This window comes from Oryctolagus cuniculus, chromosome 3 (assembly GCF_964237555.1).
Source record: "Oryctolagus cuniculus chromosome 3, mOryCun1.1, whole genome shotgun sequence".
NCBI classification, from domain to species: Eukaryota; Metazoa; Chordata; class Mammalia; order Lagomorpha; family Leporidae; genus Oryctolagus; species Oryctolagus cuniculus.
The window spans coordinates 178733787-178754748 of NC_091434.1; the positions used below are offsets into that span (position 1 = coordinate 178733787).

At 43.1% G+C, this 20962-nt stretch overlaps 1 protein-coding gene across 1 annotated transcript; it reads left to right on the forward strand.

Annotated features, from left to right (window-relative positions):
• The first annotated feature begins 11278 nt into the window (after positions 1–11278).
• Positions 11279–18479, forward strand: LOC127491823 (uncharacterized). Its single transcript, XM_051849794.2, has 2 exons — positions 11279–11558; positions 16552–18479. Exon 2 carries the CDS (start codon positions 16619–16621, stop codon positions 18371–18373), a length of 1755 nt encoding a protein of 584 aa, XP_051705754.2. The 5' UTR covers positions 11279–11558; positions 16552–16618; the 3' UTR covers positions 18374–18479.
• The last annotated feature ends 2483 nt before the right edge of the window (positions 18480–20962 follow it).

Sequence of the window (20962 nt, forward strand, 5' to 3'; positions counted from 1 at the left end):
GAAGTATGAGAATATTTTTTATGCTAGGTTGGTGATTTCCCTGTGGTTGTATTAAATCCAATAATTTGCTTACAAGTGAAGTCTTAAGGAGACCTGACTTAACTGAAGCAGAATAAAAGCATAGTCATGGCATTCCACTTCAGGCACTGACAGACTAGCTTATTTTGAACCAACCCTTCTACTAACTAAAAAATATTGACAAAATATTTTAAAAATCTGTTTGAATGCCTCAGGAAAACTACAGTGTATGCTTGTCATGGTCTACTCCCCATGTGCCCAAGGCTGGCACTGAAGTGCCTGTTGTCCCAGCTTTCATTCAAGTCATTCTCAAGGACTTGCCATCATCAGAAGAGACTCACATCCTCCAGGGTCATGCCGCTTCCTGAGAGCAGCCCTCACCATGATGGGGGAATAAAAAGACTCAGTTTCCTCAGCCCAACATGACCCAAATCCAAAGGGCTATCCTAGCAGCAGAGCACCACATAATACTGCCTAAGACCTCTTTGCAACTACCTTGTAGGTCACGACTCCTTCTAACAGGTGTTGATCACTGGAGTACAGATTAAAGTACTGCAAGCAAATCTACATCTCAGTGTTTGCATCTCAGTAATGGACAGACTGGGACATGGAGTGACAGTACAATTGTTCCAGTTTTCACTGATTGTGAGCAGAGATGCAGTATCAGTGGGAAATCACACTGATGTTTACAATGTCCTGAACACTGAGACATGCAGAGGAAATGACAGTTACAAAGATGCTGGGATGACTCCGACTGTAACTGTGTTGGAGAAGAACAATTGAAGGCTGAAGTGATTCACTACTGATTTAAGAAAATGTGGAAACATCAGAGAGCCTCCTTGTCAGTATTTAAAAACTCTTCTGCAGCCAGAGGGCATAGAATTTGAAAAGTAGGTCCAGAGCTTAATTATAGGACTAGCAGAGCTCCAGAGAGAATGAATTCTCAAACTCCGGGAATCTGCTATGCCAGTTGGGTCCCTATGGATGGGAATAAATGGGATGCTGAGCCTCTTACTCAAGATGACAGAGCTACAGAGATTGAAGATTTTCATGCACCTCAAATCGGTCATCCCCATTCCATATCTCAGTGTAGATCCCCAGGACTCCCAGGCAGGATCATGCCATGTGCAATAAAGCATTATACACTTTTGGGAAGAAAACATGCTGATAGAAACAGAACAGATGAGTATACATGCATGAACACCAGGAGCCCAAGCAGCCACGACCATCATGAGCCAGGTTCTGCTGAACACACCATAGGCAGGAAGACCTAGCAGCAATCCTTTGTAAGACACAAGTAGTTAATTTGGGATTGGGCATGAATGGCACCATGAGCACGAGACAGAGCCCGACTCACCCACTGCTGGTGTACCAGCATCTCTCCCTCAACTCACTCTGGGTCATAACTGGTTTCTTTTTTTTTTTTTTTTTTTTTTTTTTTTTTGACAGGTAGAGTTAGAGAGAGAAAGAAAGGTCTTCCTTCCATTGGTTCACCCCCCAATGGCTGCTATAGCAGGCGCGCTGTGCCAATCCGAAGCCAGGAACCAGGTGCTTCCTCCTGGCCTCCCATGCGGGTGCAGGGCCCAAGCACTTGGGCCATCCTCCACTGCCCTCCTGGGCCACAGCAGAGAGCTTGACTGGAAGAGGGGCAACCAGGACAGAATCCAGCACCCCAACCAGGACTAGAACCCAGGGTGCCGGCGCCGCAGGCAGAGGATTAGCCTAGTTACCCGCGGCGCCAGCACATAACTGGTTTCTTATTAACAGTTGAAGGAGGATGAAAAATGCTGAGCTTGTTTTATAAATGAGCTGTCTTTGTACACAAAAGCAAAGACAAGACGATGGCCCTGAAAGACATTTGGTAAATGTGAATCTTCTTATTGGCCAGGACCTTGAATAGTTCACGTAATTGCCCACGTGTATAGGAAAGAAGTTGCCGAACCTTATAATACATACAAATTTGTGAGTAATGGCAAGCGACTTGGCCTGTTTAAAAATCAAAATTTCAGAGACCAAGGGTGTGAGGCAGAAGCATGTGGGTAGATCCGTGGGAGTGTTTGCAAGGTGTGAAGTTCTTTGTGTCATATGTTGTGATGGCTTTGTGATACGTAAATGTGTATAGACTGAACCACATTCTCTAGCATCCCCTTCCAAGTATGTTACCAGTTAGGATGGGCTACAAGTGAGATTCTCACACAGCTGGAAGACGGAAGGCAGGGAGCAGCCATCTCAATGTTATTCTCCATTTATTTAATCAAACACTATTCTAGGTGCTGCTGTAATGAAAGTGCCCAAATGTAATCAAAGTCCCAAATCAGTTCAATCTGCATTAATCCTGAGTGTTCCTGACTTAATCAGGTGGAAGCGATTCAAAGAGATTAGCCTTTGCTGAGCTTCAGAAACCCAGCCAGCAGAAGAAAAGGAAAACTTAAGGGCCAGCATTGTATCATAACAAGTTGTAACCTTGCTATCCCATATGGGTGCCAGTTCAAGTCCCATCCGCTCCATATTTGTCTGGATTCCTGTTAATGTGCTTGGGAAGGCAGAAAAGGATGGCTCAAATGTTTAGGCCCCTGCCCCCCCTGAGGGAGTCTCAAATGAGCTCCTGGCTTCGAATCAACCCAGCTCTGATTGTTGCAGATATTTGGGGAGTGAACCAGGGGATGCAAGATGTCTCGCTCTCTCTGTGTTGCTCTCTCTCTCTAACTGTCCCTTTCAAATGAATAAAATAAATCTTTTGAAAAAATACAAAAAGGAAAACTTAAAATATCTGCATTCTGAGATCTTTACATTCACCTCATTTTTGCCAATATGCTAATTCACATCTCTGGCATAAAGCAACATCTGGACTGGCAGCTGACCATTCTTTTATTTAGATCTTTGTCCAGTTTCCTTACCCATAAGGTAGTTTTTTGTGTAGAGTTATGCTGTGAAAGGGCATCACTTCAGTAGTATGCCCACAGCACTGAGGTAAAATGCAGAAGTTTCTAGCTATTCTTGTCAGGTGCCAACTTATGCTCCCAGGAACCAGCTGGCTCACAATCTTACCTTGTCTAATGACTATCCATGGTCTTTGGACCCCAGCATTATACATCAATACAGTCTTGTGGACCTATTAGCCAGTGCTCAGATTGTGTGAGCCAAGTCCCTACAAAAAGCATACAGCACTTGGGACTAAAATCCTAGAGAGGAAAAGAAGTCCCAACAAGTAATCTATCTTTGGCTTTGCTTTTTGTTGTTGTTGTTCTTGTTGAAGGTTTTCATTTAATTAATACAAATTTTCATGTGTACAGCTTTTAGGGTTATAGTGCTTCTTCCCCCCATACCCGCCCTCCCACCCACACTCCCATCCCACCTCCCACTCCCTCTCCCGTTCCATTTTCCATTAAGATTCGTATTTGATTGACTATATACAGAAGACCAACACTTTACTAAGGAGACATTTCAACAGTTTTCACCCACACAGACATACAAAGTATAAAGTACAGTTTGAAGACAAGTTTTACCATTAATTTTCACAGTACAACTCATTAAGGACAGAGGTCCAGCATTGAGAGCAAGTGCACAGTGACTCCTGTTGTTGATTTAACAATTGACACTCTTATTTATGACGCCAATGATCACATGAGGCTCTTGACATGAACTGCCAAGGCTATGGAAGCCTTTTGAGTTCACAAACTCTGTCGGTTTTTAGACAGAGCCATATGCACATTGGAAGTTCTCTCCTCCCTTCAGAGGAAAGTACATCCTTCTCTGATAGCCACTTCTTTCCACTGGGGTCTCACAGAGATCATTCATGCAGAACCATTTTTGCCAATACGTCTTGGCTTTCCATGCCTGAAATGCTGTCATGGTATTTTCAGTCAAGCCTTAGAGGCTGATTCTGAGGTCAGAGTGCTGTTTAGGACATTTGTCATTCTATGAGTCTGCTATGTGGACTGCTTCCTGTGTTGGAACTTTCTCTCCTTTGTAATTCTATCTATTGTTATTACCAGGCACTTGGTCTTATTTATGTGATCACTTTGACTGATGTATATCAATTATATATTAAGTATATGAAGTATATGATCAATTCCATACTTAATATGATCACTTTATCACATAAGATGGGATTAGTGCCACCCAGCTAAATGAGATTTGGAGTCCCATGGCAAATTTTTAGCTTCACTCTTAGGGATAGGTCTGTGGTAATGAGTGCTGATTTGTATAGCTCCTCCCTCTCTCATTCCCACTCTTACTTTTTTTTTTGTTCTCCTGTAATTTTAATTCCACTAATTAGAAATAGTTTTGTACAGGCCCATCCATACATCTTCCTTTCTTCTTTGTTCTACCTATTTCTTGTTATTCTTTCTTTTTAACTTTTATTTAATGAATGTAAATTTCCAAAGTACAGCTTATGGATTACAATGGCTTCCCCCCCATAACTTCCCACTCTTACTTTTAACTGGGATCTATTTTCAATTGAAAATTGAAAATTATTCTACAATTAATTCTATGTTAAGGAGTTCAGCCAATGGTATTAAGTAGAGAAGAAAAAGAAGAATAAAAAAATAAAGTGAAATAATAAACTGTTCTTGACAGTCAAGACAAGGACTGTTCAAGTAATTGCTTCTCAGGGTGTGTGTTTCACTTCTACAGGTTTCCTTTTAGGTGTTCTGTTGTCACAGATTAGGGAGAACATATTATATTTGTCCCTTTGGGACTGGCTTATTTCACTAAGTATGATATTTTCCAGATTCATCCATTTAGCTGTAAATGACAAGATTCTGTATTTTTTAACTGCTGTGTAGTATTCCATAGAGTACATATCCCATAGTTTCTTTATCCAGTCTTTCATTGATTTAGGTTGATTCCATGTCTTGGCTATTGTGCATTGAGCTGCAATAAACATAGAGGTGCACATGTCTCTTTCATTTGCTGATTTCATTTCCTTTGGGTAAATTCCAAGGAGTGGGTTGAATGGGTCATATGGTAGGTAGTAGAAATTCGGATTTCTGAGGTGTCTCCAAGCTATCTTACATAGTGGTTTTACTAGTCCGCATTCCCAACAACAGTGAATTAGGGTACCTTTTTCACCACATCCTTGCCAGCATTTGTTGTTTGTTGATTTCTGAATGAAAGCCATTCTAACTGGAGTGAGGTAAAACCTCATTGTGGTTTCTGTTTGCATCTCCCTGATAGCTAGTGATCCTGAGCATGTTTTCATGTGTCTGTAGGCCATTTGGATTTCCTTTTTTGAGAAATGTTTCCTTTGCTATTGTTGAGTTTTTTGATTACTGTAAATATTCTGGTTATTAATCCTTTATCAGTTGCATGCTTTGCAAATAATTTCTCCCATTCTGTGGGTTGCCTTTACTTTCCTGACTGTTTCTTTTTTTTTTTTTTTTATTTGACAGGTAGAGTTATAGACAGTGAGAGAGAGAGAGACAGAAAGAAAGGTCTTCCTTCCGTTGGTTCACTCCCCAAATGGCTGCTATGGCCAGTGCTGCGCTGATCCGAAGCCAGGAGCCAGGTGTTCTTCCTGGTCTCCCATGAGTGTGCAGGGGCCCAAGCACTTGGGCTATCCTCCACTGCCTTCCCAGACCACAGCAGAGAGCTGGACTGGAAGAGGAGAAACCAGGACTAGAACCCGGCACCCTCCTGACTGTTTCTTTTGCTGTACAGAAGCTTCTCAGTTTGATTAATCCCATTTGTTAATCTTGGTTTTTATTGCCTGTGCCCCTGGGGTCTTTACCAGGAACTCTGTGCCTAGGCCAATGTCTTGCAGGGTTTCCCCAATGCTCTCTAGTAATTTGATGGTATTGGGTCATAGATTTAGGTCTTTAATCCATTCTGAATGGATTTTTGTGTAAAGTGTTAGGTAGAGGTCTTGCTTCATATTTCTTTTTTTTTTTTAAGATTTATTTTATTTATTTGAAAGACAGTTACAGAGAGAGGTAGAGACAGAGACAGAGGTCTTCCATCCACTGGTTCACTCCCCAAATAGCCGCAGTAGCCGGAGATACACCCATCCGAAGCCAGGAGCTAGGAGCTGCTTCCAGGTCTCCCACATGGGTGCAGGGGCCCAAGGACTTGGGCCATCTTCTACTGCTTTCCCAGGCCACAGCAGAGAGCTGGATTGTAAGCGAAGCAGCTGGAACTACAACCAGCATCCATATGGGATGCCAGTGCTTCAGGCCAAGGCTTTAACCCACTGCGCCTCAGCGCCGGCCCCTTGCTTCATATTTCTGGATGTGGAAATCCAGTTTTCCCAGCACCATCTGTTGAAGAGACTGTCCTTGCTCCAGGGAATGGTTTTAGCTCCTTGGTCAATATAGGTTGTAGATGGTTGGATTGATTTCTGGCATTTCTATTCTGTTCCATTGGTCTATCCATCTGTTTTTATACCAGTAACATGCTGTTTTAATGAGAACAGCCTTGAAATATGTCTTAAAATCTGATATTGTTGTGTCTCCAGCTTTTTTTTGTTGTATAAAATTGCTTTAGCTATCCTAGGCCTCTTACATTTCCAAATGAATTTCAGCATCATTTTTTCTAGATCTGAGAAGAATGTCTTTGATGTTTTGATTGGTATTGCATTGAATCTGTAAATTGTTTTCAGAAGAATGGACATTTTGATGTTGATTTTTCTTTGGCTTTGCTTTTTCATCTTGAGATATTTGTTTATTTTAATAAGTTTCTGACAAACTCAAAATGTAAGAAAGGTGGAGAGGCTGGAAGGCTGTGAAGAGTTTTGGCATTCATGGCACTTGGGGGAAAGTTTTTATTTCATGGCTAGTCATAGGAGATACGATTGGTAAACATCTCAGCTGTCAAATGCTAGCATATTAACGACACCTTTTCAGTAACAATGTGCTGGAAACAGACCAGCTTAAATGAGTTAGCTTCAACTACTTTCAGTGTCTGAGTATATTAACGTGATCTGGCTAAAGCTAACCGCTGACAGAAGCCAAAGGAAGCACTTGCTGAAAGAAAGCACAAACATACATTATCTTGATGACCAAGATAATAAAAATGACCAAGCACTTATTTAAAAACTACATCTGTGAAAACAAGAGAAAAAAAACAGACAATAAAAATAGGAAATATAAATTGGCATTGAAAGGAATGTAAATATGCTGATGACATGCACAATATATTTAATGATAAGAGAATCACAGGCAAATAAAATCAAAACTAGATTGAACTGAAAGAATAGCTGCAAATAGAGGTCAATGGATGGATTATTTACCAATAGGCTAGCAGCAGCTGGAGCACACGCAGGAACTAGAAGACATACCAGGAAAAATACTCAGAATGGAGTACAAAGAGGCAGAAAGATTTTTAAAATGCAACAAAAGGACAGTCTATAGATGAAAGACATGATGAAGAGTATAATTGGAATCCCAGAAGGAGAGAAGAAAAGGAATTCAACAGAACAGTACTTGGGATATGAGTGTTAACATTTATGAAAATTTCAAAAATCAAGAAATAAATCCACATATTAAAGAAATAATTATACTCTAGTGTCACTTGCAGAATTAGTTATCATAGCTGAGATTAGGAAACAAACTAAATATACATGAACTTTAAGTGGATAATGAAAATGTGTGTGTGTGTGTGTGTATATAAAATGAAGAATTACCCAAACTTTAAAAAAGAAGAAAATCTTTTCATATACAATAATATGGATAAATCTGGAAGAAGTTTGCCACATGAAAATAGTCACAGAAGCACACAGAGTGTGTGGTTCCATGTATATGAAGATTCTAAAAGCAGTCAACTCATAGCATCAGGGAGAACGGTGGTTCCCAGGGCCTGCGGGTGTGGGGAAATGCAGGATTTCTGTTTAATGGATGTAGGGCCGCAGTTATGCACGATGAGTAAATGCTAGAGATCAGGCTGCACAACATTGTGCCAATAGTTAACAATACTGAGTTGACTGCTCAAAATTTTGTTAAGAGTAGATAAGTGTTCTTGTCACAAATATATTTATCTATCTATACGTGGACTCAAACAAAAATAATAATAAATGATCGATCTAAGAGCATTGTGTTAAAATCAAGACAGAATCTTAAAAGCAAGCAGATGGGGAACAATCTCTGTCTTCATGATGCAGCAATGGAACTTACGACGATTTCTCATTAGAAACCATGAAACCCAAAAGACAATGAAAATTTATCTTGAAAACATGGAATTAAAACAACAGCCAGGTTTAAATGATATACACAGTAAAAATTCTTCAGAAACAAATGTGAAACGAAATGAAGTCATTTCATACAAGCTGACTTAATTTAAGTGCAGCAGAACCCCATGAAAGGAAATATTAAAAGGACTCTTCAGGAAGAAGGAAAATGATCACAGTTGGAAACTCAGAGACACAGGCAGGAGGGAATAGCAACCTAGAGGTAAATGTTTGGATAAATCTAAATAAATATTAACTGATTAAACAATAATAATGGTTTGAAACATAAACAGAACTGTAACTTGTAAGCCCTAACTAAAAAATCTGTCATAGCTTTAATATTATATGAAATTTATTTAAGCAAGAAGCATGACTAGAAATTAAGGGAGATGCTTTCATACTTTCTAAGGGTAAAAGAGTCAATTCACCCAAAAGATATTAAAAATTTAGATTTGTTTTTACCTAATAGTTGCCTCAAAATATATAAAGCAGCCGGCGCCGCGGCTCACTAGGCTAATCCTCTGCCTTGCGGCGCCGGCACACCGGGTTCTAGTCTCGGTCGGGTGCCAGATTCTGTCCCGGTTGCCCCTCTTCCAGGCCAGCTCTCTGCTGTGGCCTGGGAGTGCAGTGGAGGATGGCCCAAGTCCTTGGGCCCTGCACCCCATGGGAGACCAGGAGAAGTACCTGGCTCCTGGCTTCGGATCAGGGCGGTGCGCTGGCCGCGGCGGCCATTGGAGGGTGAACCAATGGCAAAAAGAAGACCTTTCTCTCTGTCTCTCTCTCTCACTGTCCACTCTGCCTGTCAATATATATATATATATATATATATATATATATATATAAAGCAAAAATTGGCAGAACTAAAAGGATAAATTTCAGATCCATTATATTGGGAGACTTGATCACATTTGTCTCAGTAACTCATAGAACAAAGCATTGATGAAAATAAGGCAAACACAAGCTACTTGACCTAATATATCTGGAGCACCTGAACTACAGATATTGCAACTCTTTCAAGAATACAAAGGACATACCAATGTAGATCATATATTAGTCAATCTATTTCATGAGAAAAAGATGCAACTATTTTACAAAGAAAATGATTGTAAATCAAACCCAGCAGTATATTAAAAAGGATAATACATCATAATCATGTTGGCTGTATTCTAGCACTGAAAGTCTTACAAGTTCAGTTTAATATTTGAAAAATCAATCAATAGTTTACTACATTAGCAGAGTACAGAAAAATACATGATCATCTCAATAGGTGCAGAACAAATTGTTAGAATCTCACACCAATTCATCATTTTTAAAATTTGTCACACACCAGGAATGAAAAGATTCTTTATCAGATATAAAGTATCTGTAAAATTTCTATAAAAGAAACTACAATAATAGTGAATTATTGAAAGATGTCTGCTTGAGATTAGGAATAATATAAGAATGCCTGAAATAAAGAAAACCTGTTATTGTTGCTGGTTCATGTGATTCTATGTGTAGAACATAAAGTATATATAGATAAAGCATAGTAATTCCTGTTACCATAATTATGTGAATGACATGAAGTCATTGGTGTAAAAATCAATCATAATTATTTCAGGAAAAAAAAGGAAACTGAAAAATGTTTGAAAGTGAAAATAGGGTATACACCACATTCTTTAGCTAAAAGGCTCAAATTTGCAGAGATATCAATTCTCCCAAAATTGGTCCATATTCCAATGCCATTCTAATCAAAAATCTTAGCATGTGTGTAGTGTAAAAATCTACTCATATCCCAGTTTATTACAAAAGTAAAGTAAGGTATAGTACTATATAGAAGAATGATGAATAAACCTATAAACAGAATAGGAAGTCCACAAATAGACCTACAGATCTATAAACTTAATTTATGATGAATCTGGCATCACAAAGCAAACATGTCACCAGTCAGTGGAGAAAAGACATTCCTTCTAACTAATGGCACTGGGTCAAATAGATGTCTACAAACCCACTCCCTAAAAATGGATCTTTACCTCAAACACAAGGCAGCTTCCAATTGAATGGTAGATCAGAATATTAAAAGAAACATCAAGTTTCTGACATGTGAAATGATCCTCAAGACAATGGAACTGAGGAAGATTTCTTTAAAAGGACACAAAAAGTGCTAAATACAAAGATTGATAAATAATACATTAAAGTTAGGGCTTCAATTGCCAATAAATTTAGGGAAAAACAAGTCAGAGTGAAAAATACATTTGTAATACTTACAACTTAAAAGGGTTCATAGTCAAGATTCATGGGCATATAAAGCATATGTAAAGAATGCCTACAATTCAAAGGAGGAGGTGGATAGGCAAAAGAAGAAATCTGAAACAGCAAAAAACATCAAACTGCCCTTCAAAAGATGAGAAAATCTAAATGGATGAAAATGTGGTCAACTTCATTGGTCATGTGGAAAAACTCAAAATCATGTAGACATAAAAGAGCAAAGCCACCAGAACAGCTAAAATGTTAAATGATGGACAACACCTTGTGGTGTTGAGAAAATCTCTCAAAATGTGCAGATGTGAGTGCAAATTAATGCATCCACTTGGAAATGGTTTGGGAAAACCTGCTAAGGTTAACAATATACACACCCCACAAGCCAGCAGTCTTATCCTATTTAGTGTTTGGATCTTAACATTATTTTTATTAATCTTGTCTGTAAAAGCACACTTGAAGTGTTCTGGATCAGAGATAGGTTTCACATGATCTTACAGTAGATAATAAGTGTAGTTAGTGTATTGTTTGCTGTCCTCACCTTGCCCTGGATTTATAGCGGGAACTATGTAATAATGGAGTCAGCAGAAATTTTTCATAGACTGTTGGGGAATAGTTGACAGCGGCATCGCTAGGCGGAGGTTTTTACTTTCAGTTTTGACCGGGGGGCTTTCCTACGGGCGGGGCTCTCTGGAGGCAGAGGGATCCAGGTCGCAGTAAACAACAAGATGGCGCCAGGACCCCCCGCAGTGAGTCTGCCTGCCTGCCTGCTGCGTGACACCTCACCTGATTGGCCGAAGGACGCGTGCCCTTCATGTGAACAGAGACCAGATTGGTGTGTCTGATGCATGGACTCTAGCTTGCTCCTGATTGGTCACATTTTGTATATAAGCCTCGGGGGTAAGGAGGAAGCTCTCTCTCTCTCCTCTCCTTTCCTCCTTCCTCTCTACCTCTGTCACGTTTACTTTCTCTAATAAAAAGTCTACTGAAGACCGATAAACATCGTTCGTTCTTTTCTCGCCCGAGAAACCATCGTCGCAGGCCCTGGGTTGAGTCTGCTGGCCAGACTCCCTGAGACGCTCGTGGCAAGTGGTTCCGTGACTCAGATTCCTCTGCGAGGGACAAGCAGTGGAAGAAGGTAAGAAAACTTAAAACATACATATACGGAAATCTAGGGGATAAAGCCTAGGACCACCGCAGTTTTGAGTAAGCAAATCAGGTTGCAACCGTGGGAAATACACCCTCAGTTGCCAAAATGCGGCTTCTCCTCAACCGATTGTTGAGAGCGATGGGGACGCCCATCAAAGCTGCAACTGTCTGCTCTTTCACCAGAGCAGTGGCGAAATTTCGCCGTGGTTCATAGAAGGAGGAGATTTATCAAGGGAGAACTGGCTCATGGTAGGAAGGGAACTGCGCGCTGCTAAAGTTGAAGAAATGGTCTTACGGATGTGGTTCTTGGTTGATAACACTTTGGCTACAGACTCAGAAACCATAGGGCAATTGCTAGATGAAGGTTTAAAAATTTTAGAAAAGATAGGCAAGGATTCCAAGTTGAGCAGCAGCAAAGATTCGGAGGAGGAAAGTGGCGCTGGTGGAGGGATGCCAAGTAAGAAGAGCGTCCCTCCCTCTGATATCTCCCCACCACTTCATCCTCCGCTGCCTTCCGTCCCGCCTTACCCTGAGGACTCTCCCCACTGTTGCTGCCTTGCTAGCAGTGCCCCACGGTGGCGCCCCGTTGTACTCGCTTCAGGGAAGACGGCAGTGAAGGGAAAAGGAAGGGCCATGACTCCAGCTGACCCAGAGGAGGAGGAGCGAGACAGCCCTGTCGGCAGGGGAATCCAATCCCGCCGAGGGCCGATTCTGGATTGGTCACAATTCTATAAACCACAACAGATATTCCCAGTATTCATAGATCCACAGGGCAATAGAAGTTGGACACCGGTGGACTTTAAACTTCTTAAGGAATTGCAGCAAGCAGTACAACTTTATGGGCCCCATGCAAATTTTACTAAGGCAGTCCTTGAAGGCATGGGATCTGGAGGCCTTATAGTGGAAGATTGGAGAAACATAGTTAAGGCAGTTTTGTCAGGGGTTGACTATCTTCTATGGGCCGCAGCTTATGGGGAGCTAGCAAAAAAACAGCACTGGCCAATAGGGCCAACGGGCAACCTGCTTGGAATGAGGATATGTTAATTGGCGAAGGAGCATTTGACACCGAGGATGTGCAAGCACGGTGTCCCAATGACGTACTGATACAGGTCAGGGACATAGCTCTTTGGGCTTGGAAAGTGGTCCCAAAAAGGCGAGAGGTTAAACACAGTCTTATGAAAATAATCCAAGGTCCCAATGAACCATATGCAGACTTTATTAACAGACTGTTTGAGGCTGCAGGCAATTTGTTTGAGTCAGTGGATGAAACCGCCCCATTGTGGAGAAGATTGGCCTATGAACAAGCTAATAAAACATGCTGTACGGCGCTTAGACCCTTGCAGCATAAAGACATTCCCACTTTCATAAAAATATGTCGGGATGTGATGGACGATATTGTGTCCGGAGCCCATGCCGCCATGGCTATGGCAAAAACTATACGAGGTAATAGCCATAAATGTTTCAAATGCGGCAAAGAGGGCCACTTAAAAAAGGATTGCAGGGAAACCAGGACACAGGGCCGGCAACCAGGGCTATGCCCCAGATGTGGAAAAGGAAACCACTGGGCCAATGAATGCTACTCAAAAATGGACAAAGCAGGCAATCCCTTAGAACAAAAAACAGACAAAGCTCTCAGTCACCAAAAAACGGGAACCGGGCCCCAGCGCCCCGGGGCCCCAAACAACAGTGGATGTGAAAGACTCGGGAAAACAACAACCAACAGGTATATCCTGTTTCGAGCTCCGAGCCACAACTGCCTCAATATTAACCCCCTCAATGGGAACGCAGGCAGTGGAGGTAGAGCCAACCACACAACAAGCCCCCTTACAAGGTGTAGCGCTCGTCATTGGCAAAGCCACCAATTCACTTAAAGGGCTCCAGATTGTTCCGGGATTACTGACTTTCCCGCAAGAGAAATTAAAAGTGTTCTTACAGACCACGAGTGGGGCTGCGCTAATCAAGCCAGGGCAGCCTCTTGCTCAAGCACTCCATTGGCCTACCGTTGCAGACTATAGGGGGAAGCAGGGAATTCACCTTGCGGCCTTAACTATGACATTGGATAATCGACCTATTTGGGCCTTAACAATTAAAGGAAAGACTATTAGGGGATTATTAGATACTGGGGCCAATGTGAGCATTATTGCATGAAAGGATTGGCCCTCCCCCTGGCTCCTGCAGGAGTCAGACAATACACTTGTAGGATTAGGAATGATGGAGGCGCCACCCAGGAGCGCAGAAGTCCTAGAATGGCAGAATGAAGAACAACGTAAGGGACAGTTTCAACCATACGTATGTAACCTCCCCATCATGCTGTGGGGGAGAGAAGTACTGGTACAATTAGGACTCACACTCACAGATGGTGACAGAAAAGCTGATGTGGGCTGGCAAATGATGGCAAAAATGGGATACAAACAAGGAGGCTTAGGTAAACATGGACAAGGCATAGTGGAGCCCGTCAAAGCGAAACAAAGGAAAGACAGGTCAGGACTGGGTTTTCAAAAGGGGCCACTGAACAGCAGCCAATTCCCTTAACATGGCTTACGGACACCCCAGTGTGGATTCCTCAGTGGCTCCTACCTTCTCCTAAGTTGGCTGCTGTTAAACAATTGGTTAAAGAACAATTAGAGGCAGGACATTTGATGAGGTCCACCTCGCCATGGAACACACCCATCTTTATAATAAAAAAGTAATCTGGTAAATACCGTCTTCTTCATGATCTCAGAGCCATTAATCGGCAGATGCAGCCTATGGGAGCCCTGCAACCAGGCCTCCCAGTGCCAACTATGATACCTCAAAATTGGAAAGTGCTAGTAATAGACCTAAGAGATTGCTTCTTTTCCATTCCACTTCACCCACAAGATACCTGATGCTTTGCCTTTACAATTCCCGCTGAAAATCATGCAGCCCCCAACGAACGTTATGAGTGGAGAGTCTTGCCACAAGGCATGACAAATAGTCCTACTTTATGTCAATTATATGTGGCACAGGCCATCTTGCCAGTAAGACAACAATTTCCTGAGATTAAAGTGCTACATTATATGGATGATATCCTCCTTGCCACTCAGGACGACCACACCATGCTGGCAGCATTTACTGCCTTGCAAAAACAACTCACTAATAATGGTCTACAAATAGCTCCAGAAAAAATTCAATCTCAAACTGTTGTACAGTACTTGGGCCTAAAAGTAACCCCCACTAAGGTCATGCCTCTTGATTTTAATATTTCAACACATGACATAAAAACACTCAATGATCTCCAAAGGCTCTGTGGACACTTAAATTGGATACGACCTTACTGTAAATTAATCACTGAAGAGATGCAACCTCTATTTTGACTTCTAGAAAGGGATTCTAATCTTAATTCTCCCAGGCAATTGACCCCTCAGGCAAAAGAGGTGATCTTCATATTTGAACAAAGACTCAAAACCACTGCCATGCAGTGTTGTGACCCCACCCAAGAAATTCAAATTTTGATTTTCATAGAGTTTCACTACCCATATGCCCTACTCTGGCAAGGAGGGCCTCTCTTGTTCGTATATCCTCATAATCATTTACCAAAAGTAATACTCCCATATGGAGAAGCATTGGGAAACCTGGCTATACAGGCTGCCAACAAGGCTTTAGAACTTTCGGGACGTGTGCCACACCGATGTGTGACACCATTCGACTCTCAAGTAATTAGGGAATGGGGCAAGGAAGTTTGGCAATGGGCTCATATGATGGCACACTTAAATATAGAAATTGATAATCATTATCCCAGTCATCCCTTTATTTCATTCTGTAAAAATGTACCTGTACATTACTTCAAAAGGGTGTATAACAGCCTTATTACAAATGCCCCAACAGCCTTTACTGACGGTGCAAAAGGGGGCACCGGAGCCGCGGTAGTTGGTGCTCAACGTCATTTTGTACTTACTATGTCTCCATCCCCTCAGCATGCAGAACTAGCCATATTATCAAAAATATTGCTTCTCTACACACAACCTATTAATATCCTATCTGACAGTGCCTATGTAGTTAATGCTATCAAACTAATGTCATCCCCTGTTATCCCCTGTTATATTATCCCGCCATTCCACTGTTTTCCCTTATCTAGACGCTGTTCGTCAGGCTATATACACCTGAGTCACTCCTCTATTTATAGGGCATATTAGAGCTCATTCTCAGCTACCTGGTCCCCTAGCCTTAGGCAATCACTTAGCTGATCAATATTCCAACTTGCATGCTCAGCCCTAGAATTAGCAAGAGAGTTTCACCAAAAATGGCATGTAAATAGCCTGACCCTCAGCAAAAGGTTTAACATTCCACTTGCCAAGGCCAAAGACATTGTCTGTACCTGTAAGTGATGCGTGATACATATTCCTCTGCCTGCACCTACAGGGGCTAACCCCAGAGGATTGTATCCCTGTCACATTTGGCAAATGGACGTCACTCACATACCTTCATTTGGCAGAGTTAATTGTGTTCACGTCACTGTGGGCATATACTCAGGTGTGGTCATGGCTTCAGCCATGGCCAAAGAATCCACCACTTGTGTCGTTCAACATTGTTTACAATGTTTTGCCACCTGGGGAACCCCACAAGTCATTAAAACAGACAATGATCCCGCTTACACCTCTGAAAAATTTCTAGATTTCTTAATACAATTCGGCATCCAACATGTAACTGGAATTCCCTATAATCCACAGGGTCAAGGCATAGTAGAACGTACCAATCAGTACCTAAAACTTATCATTAATAAACAAAAAGGGGGAGTAGGAGTATTATCCTCCTCACCCAAAGATATCTTGAACACAGCCCTATACATCATAAATTTTTTAAATCAGAAATCGGATGGCACCACTCCAGCCGAACTGCATGCACGTTCCGCTGAGAAGCCAAGTAAAGAATGGGTGATGTGGAAGGATCCACAGGATAATCAATGGAAAGGCCCGTTCCCGATATTACGACGGGTGCGAGGCACAGTCTGTTTTCTCCCACAGGACGCGACACGACCAGTGTGGACCCTGGAAAGAAGGACAAGGAGATTAGAGAAGCCATCGAAGGACGATGCTTCCCATCTGGAACAGGACGAGATCGCTGACGCACCACCTCCTCCTGCAGATCCTCCTATCCACCGCAACCAGCAGCTCTGATGAGGGCAACCCCTACTGGGGGCTCCTTCGGGCGCTCCCTTTTCCTCTCCCTTTATCTAACTCTTCCAAGATCCTCCCCTTAATGTACTTAGCCAATGCTACTCTTGGTCAGCGCTACAACGTTCCGGCTGCTGACCCAGTAGCTTCGCCTAACTCTGCTTACGCTAGCCTGAATCTCACCTTATCTCTAGCCGGATCTCTGTGCTTTCAGATAAGCAAGGACGGTGTGGATGAGTGCGGGTTTAATCACACCCACCCTTCACCATGCATTGTTGTACTCCCTTTTGTTCTCAGCGATTTTGTGAATGTTTGCCACTCCAACTCTTCTTGTCAGAATAATTCCGGCAATGTGGCCTCTTTCTCCTCTAATAGCATTCCACTGCGTTGTCTCCACTGCACTTCTAACAAGACTTTACCTATTGTAGACCCCATCCAGCATTGTAAATCCCCAGTCAACCCTGTATGCCCTGCTTTCTCATCTTGCTTATCTAACACGGTTCGCGCGCAGTTAGGTCATGGATTCTTTCTCACTCGCCACGCATTATTCGGGGGCTGGACAGCCCTCAATAATTCAGTCATTACCTGCTTTACTACTACAAATGTGACCTGTTCCAACCCTCATTCCAATAACACCCACATACAGCCGCTCAGTAACAGCATACAGGCTTGGTCCAACCAAAATATGTTTGAAACCGATGAGGATGGTAGTGTGGGGGACCCATTTGTTATGTGTAATGCTGCTGGAGCTTGTACAGCTATCACACCCTTACTTTTCCTTAAAGGATTCCATTGGGCTAACGGCACCTTCTGCGGCTCGTACTACCAACCTGCTACCCTAACGTTAAAGTACTATAACACATCCCATAAAGCTGAAGGCAGGGTCAATTCTGTGTGCCTGAGCACGCCTTTTCTTTGGTATGTTTGTCAAGACATTAATGGTACTTGTTTTTCAGGAAATCTGACTAACTGCTGGGATGGGAACCACATGGCTGTCGTGGTTCGCATTCCAACTTGGGTCCCAGTACGGCTACTGGTATGTGAACAGGACTTTGCAGTCACCCTCTGCAACTGGAGAGAATTCGGTGCCACTGCCATCGTTGTAGCTGTTATTGCAGCCTTGTCAGCCGGCGCGGTGGCCATCAGTATGGCGGTCTCTCAGGCTTCCACCCTATCCACACTGGATAACATTACTAAGGACACGGCCACAGCACTGGAACATCAACAAGAAATGGACCTACACCTCTATACCGGCCTCCGAATGCTAAATCAGCATGTAGATGTTATGCAGGAAGAGCTGGACTTATTGGGGGCTCTTGCGGGTATGCCGTGCTTACTTCAATCCGTGTCCACTTGTGTTACTCCCTTTAAAGCAGCAGAATTTTCTCATTTAGCCAATGACTCTAAAGCTTTAGGAAAAATGATAAATACTATATGGAATAGCAATTTCACTCTGCTGTTAGATAAGCTGCGACGTGATATATTACGGTTAAGGGAAACCTCTCCTTCTGGTACAACTATATGGTCACCCTTTGCAACCCTAGGGTCCTGGTTCGGCAAATCCTGGAACACAGTTAAAGAATGGGTGGCCATCGGGGCCCTGTCTATTGTGGTACTCTTGTTTGGTTCTGGGTTAACTTCGTCTCCTGATCTCCATTATACGCCGCCATAGGCAAACGCAGCTGGTGGTTAAACAAGCCATGTTAGCGATGCACAAACAATACCCCATGACTAACCCCCAAGCTGGAGTGTGGCTTAGCATGTTGGAACGGTAGTCATAGATGGGTAAGTTCTGGGAGGCATGCCGAGCAACCTAAGACAGGGCGGAGGGGCATGCTCCCCCACCCCCGACCCCATGATGGGTACGCTGGTATTGTGCTCCTAGTCGCCTAAGACAGACACGTTTCCACGCCATCAATTTAAAATAAAGAAGGGGGAGATGTCGGGGAATAGTCCGCGGCAGCATCGCTAGGCGGAGGTTTTTACTTTCAGTTTTGACTGGGGGGGCTTTCCTACCAGCGGGGCTCTCCGGAGGCAGAGGGATCCAGGTCGAAGTAAACAACAAGATAGCGCCAGGACCCCCGCAGTGAGTCTGCCTGCCTGCCTGCTGCGTGACACCTCACCTGATTGGCCGAAGGACGCGTGCCCTTCATGTGAACAGAGACCGGATTGGTGTGCCTGATGCATGGACTCTAGCTTGCTCCTGATTGGTCACATTTTGTATATAAGCCGCGGGGGTAAGGAGGAAGCTCTCTCTCTCTCTCCTCTCCTTTCCTCCTTCCTCTCTACCTCTGTCACGTTTACTTTCTTTAATAAAAAGTCTACTGAAGACCGATAAACGTCGTTCGTTCGTTCTTTTCTCGCCCAAGAAACCGTCGTCGCAGGCCCTGGGTTGAGTCTGCTGGCCAGACTCCCTGAGACGCTCGTGGCAATAGACAAATGCTGGCATTCTACACAGGCCAGGGATGAAAGAAAAGTGATGTTTCTCTCCCCTCCTGAAAGTGTCTCCTCTCAATTCCAGCTCTTTTGAATGTAAATAAAATCTCCCATATAGCCTGATACACCCTCTACTTTCTTCCTTGAAATGTAAAACTCTTCTTGGATAAGGCTCTGGTCCTCCAGGTATGCAGTTAACCTAGGTGCCTATTCCCAAGGCCTTGTTATTTTTTTTAAGATTGATTGATTGATTGATTTGAAAGGCAGAGTTACAGAGAGGCAGAGGCAGACCCAGATGAAGCTGAAGGATCCTGGCTTCTGCCTGGCCCAGCTCTGGCTGCTGTAGGCATTTGGAGAGTGAGTCAACAGAAGACATCTCTTGCTCGCTGTTTCTCTCCATCTCTCTGTAACTATCTTTAAGATAAATAGAAAATAAATCTTTAAAGAATCATTGAACGTTCACAGCAGCAACACACTCAGGACCCCAAACTGCAAACATGATGTCTGTCAACAGTGAAATGGGTGCAGGTTAAGCTGTTGCTTGAGAGATTCACACTCCATGTCGAAGAGCCTGGGGTTAGTCCTGCCTCAGCTTCCAATCCAGCTTCTTGCTAATGCACTTGGGAGGCAGCAGATGATGGCTCAAGTTCTTGGGTTAAGGCAACCAACCACAAAGGGGCCCGCGCTGTGGTGTAGTGGGTAAAGCCACCACCTGCAGTGCCAGCATCCCGCTGGGCAGCAGTTCGAGTCCCGGCTGCTCCACTTCAGATACAGCTTGATGCCGTGGCCTAGGAAAGCAGTAGAAGGCCAAAGTCCTTGGGCCCCTGCACCCACAGGGGAGACCTGGAAGAAGCTCCTGGCTCCTGGCTTCAGATCAACACAGCTGTGGCCATCTGGGGAGTGAACCAGTGGATGGAAGACTGACCTCTCTCTCTCTCTGCCTCTGCCTCTCTCTAACTCTGCCTTTCAAATAAGTAAATAAATATTTAAAACAAAAAAAAAGGTAACCACGTGGTAGAACTGGATGGATTCCTGGCTCTTGGCTTTGTCCTGGTCCAGCCCCAGCTGCTGCAGGCATTTGGGCAGTGAACCAGCAGACAGAAGATCTCCTCTACTGTCTCCCTCTGTCTCTGTCACTTTTTCTTTTTTTTTAAGGAATTTATTAATTAAATTATCAGGGTCACAGCAAATGCAACGCAATTCTCATGTTAATGTTATGTTAGATTTAACATAGTTCCTATACAATTCTTTTTTTTTTTTTTTTTTTGGACATGCAGAGTGGATAGTGAGAGAGAGAGAGAAAGGTCTTCCTTTTTGCCGTTGGTTCACCCTCCAACGGCTGCCACAGCCAGCGCACTGCACTGATCCGATGGCAGGAGCCAGGTGCTTATCCTGGTCTCCCATGGGGTGCAGAGCCCAAGCACTTGGGCCATCCTCCACTGCACTCCCTGGCCACAGCAGAGAGCTGGCCTGGAAGAGGGGCAACCAGGACAGAATCCGGCACCCCGACTGGGACTAGAACCTGGTTTGCCGGCGCCGCTAGGTGGAGGATTAGCCTATTGAGCCGCGGCGCCGGCCAGTTCCTATACAGTTCTAAGAATATGATATTTCCTTTCTTTCCTCCCTACCTCCCACTTTTGTTTTTTCCTTCCTTCCTTTCCCTTATAATTTTGAGATAATATATTTTTAATTTACATTATAAACAAAGGCTTATACTCTTTTTTAAAATGTTCAACAAGCAAAAAGTAAAAAGAGCATATTTCAACAGGAATAATAATCAAATGAAAAGATGTCGATTTCACTCATATACAGTAAATTTTAAAAT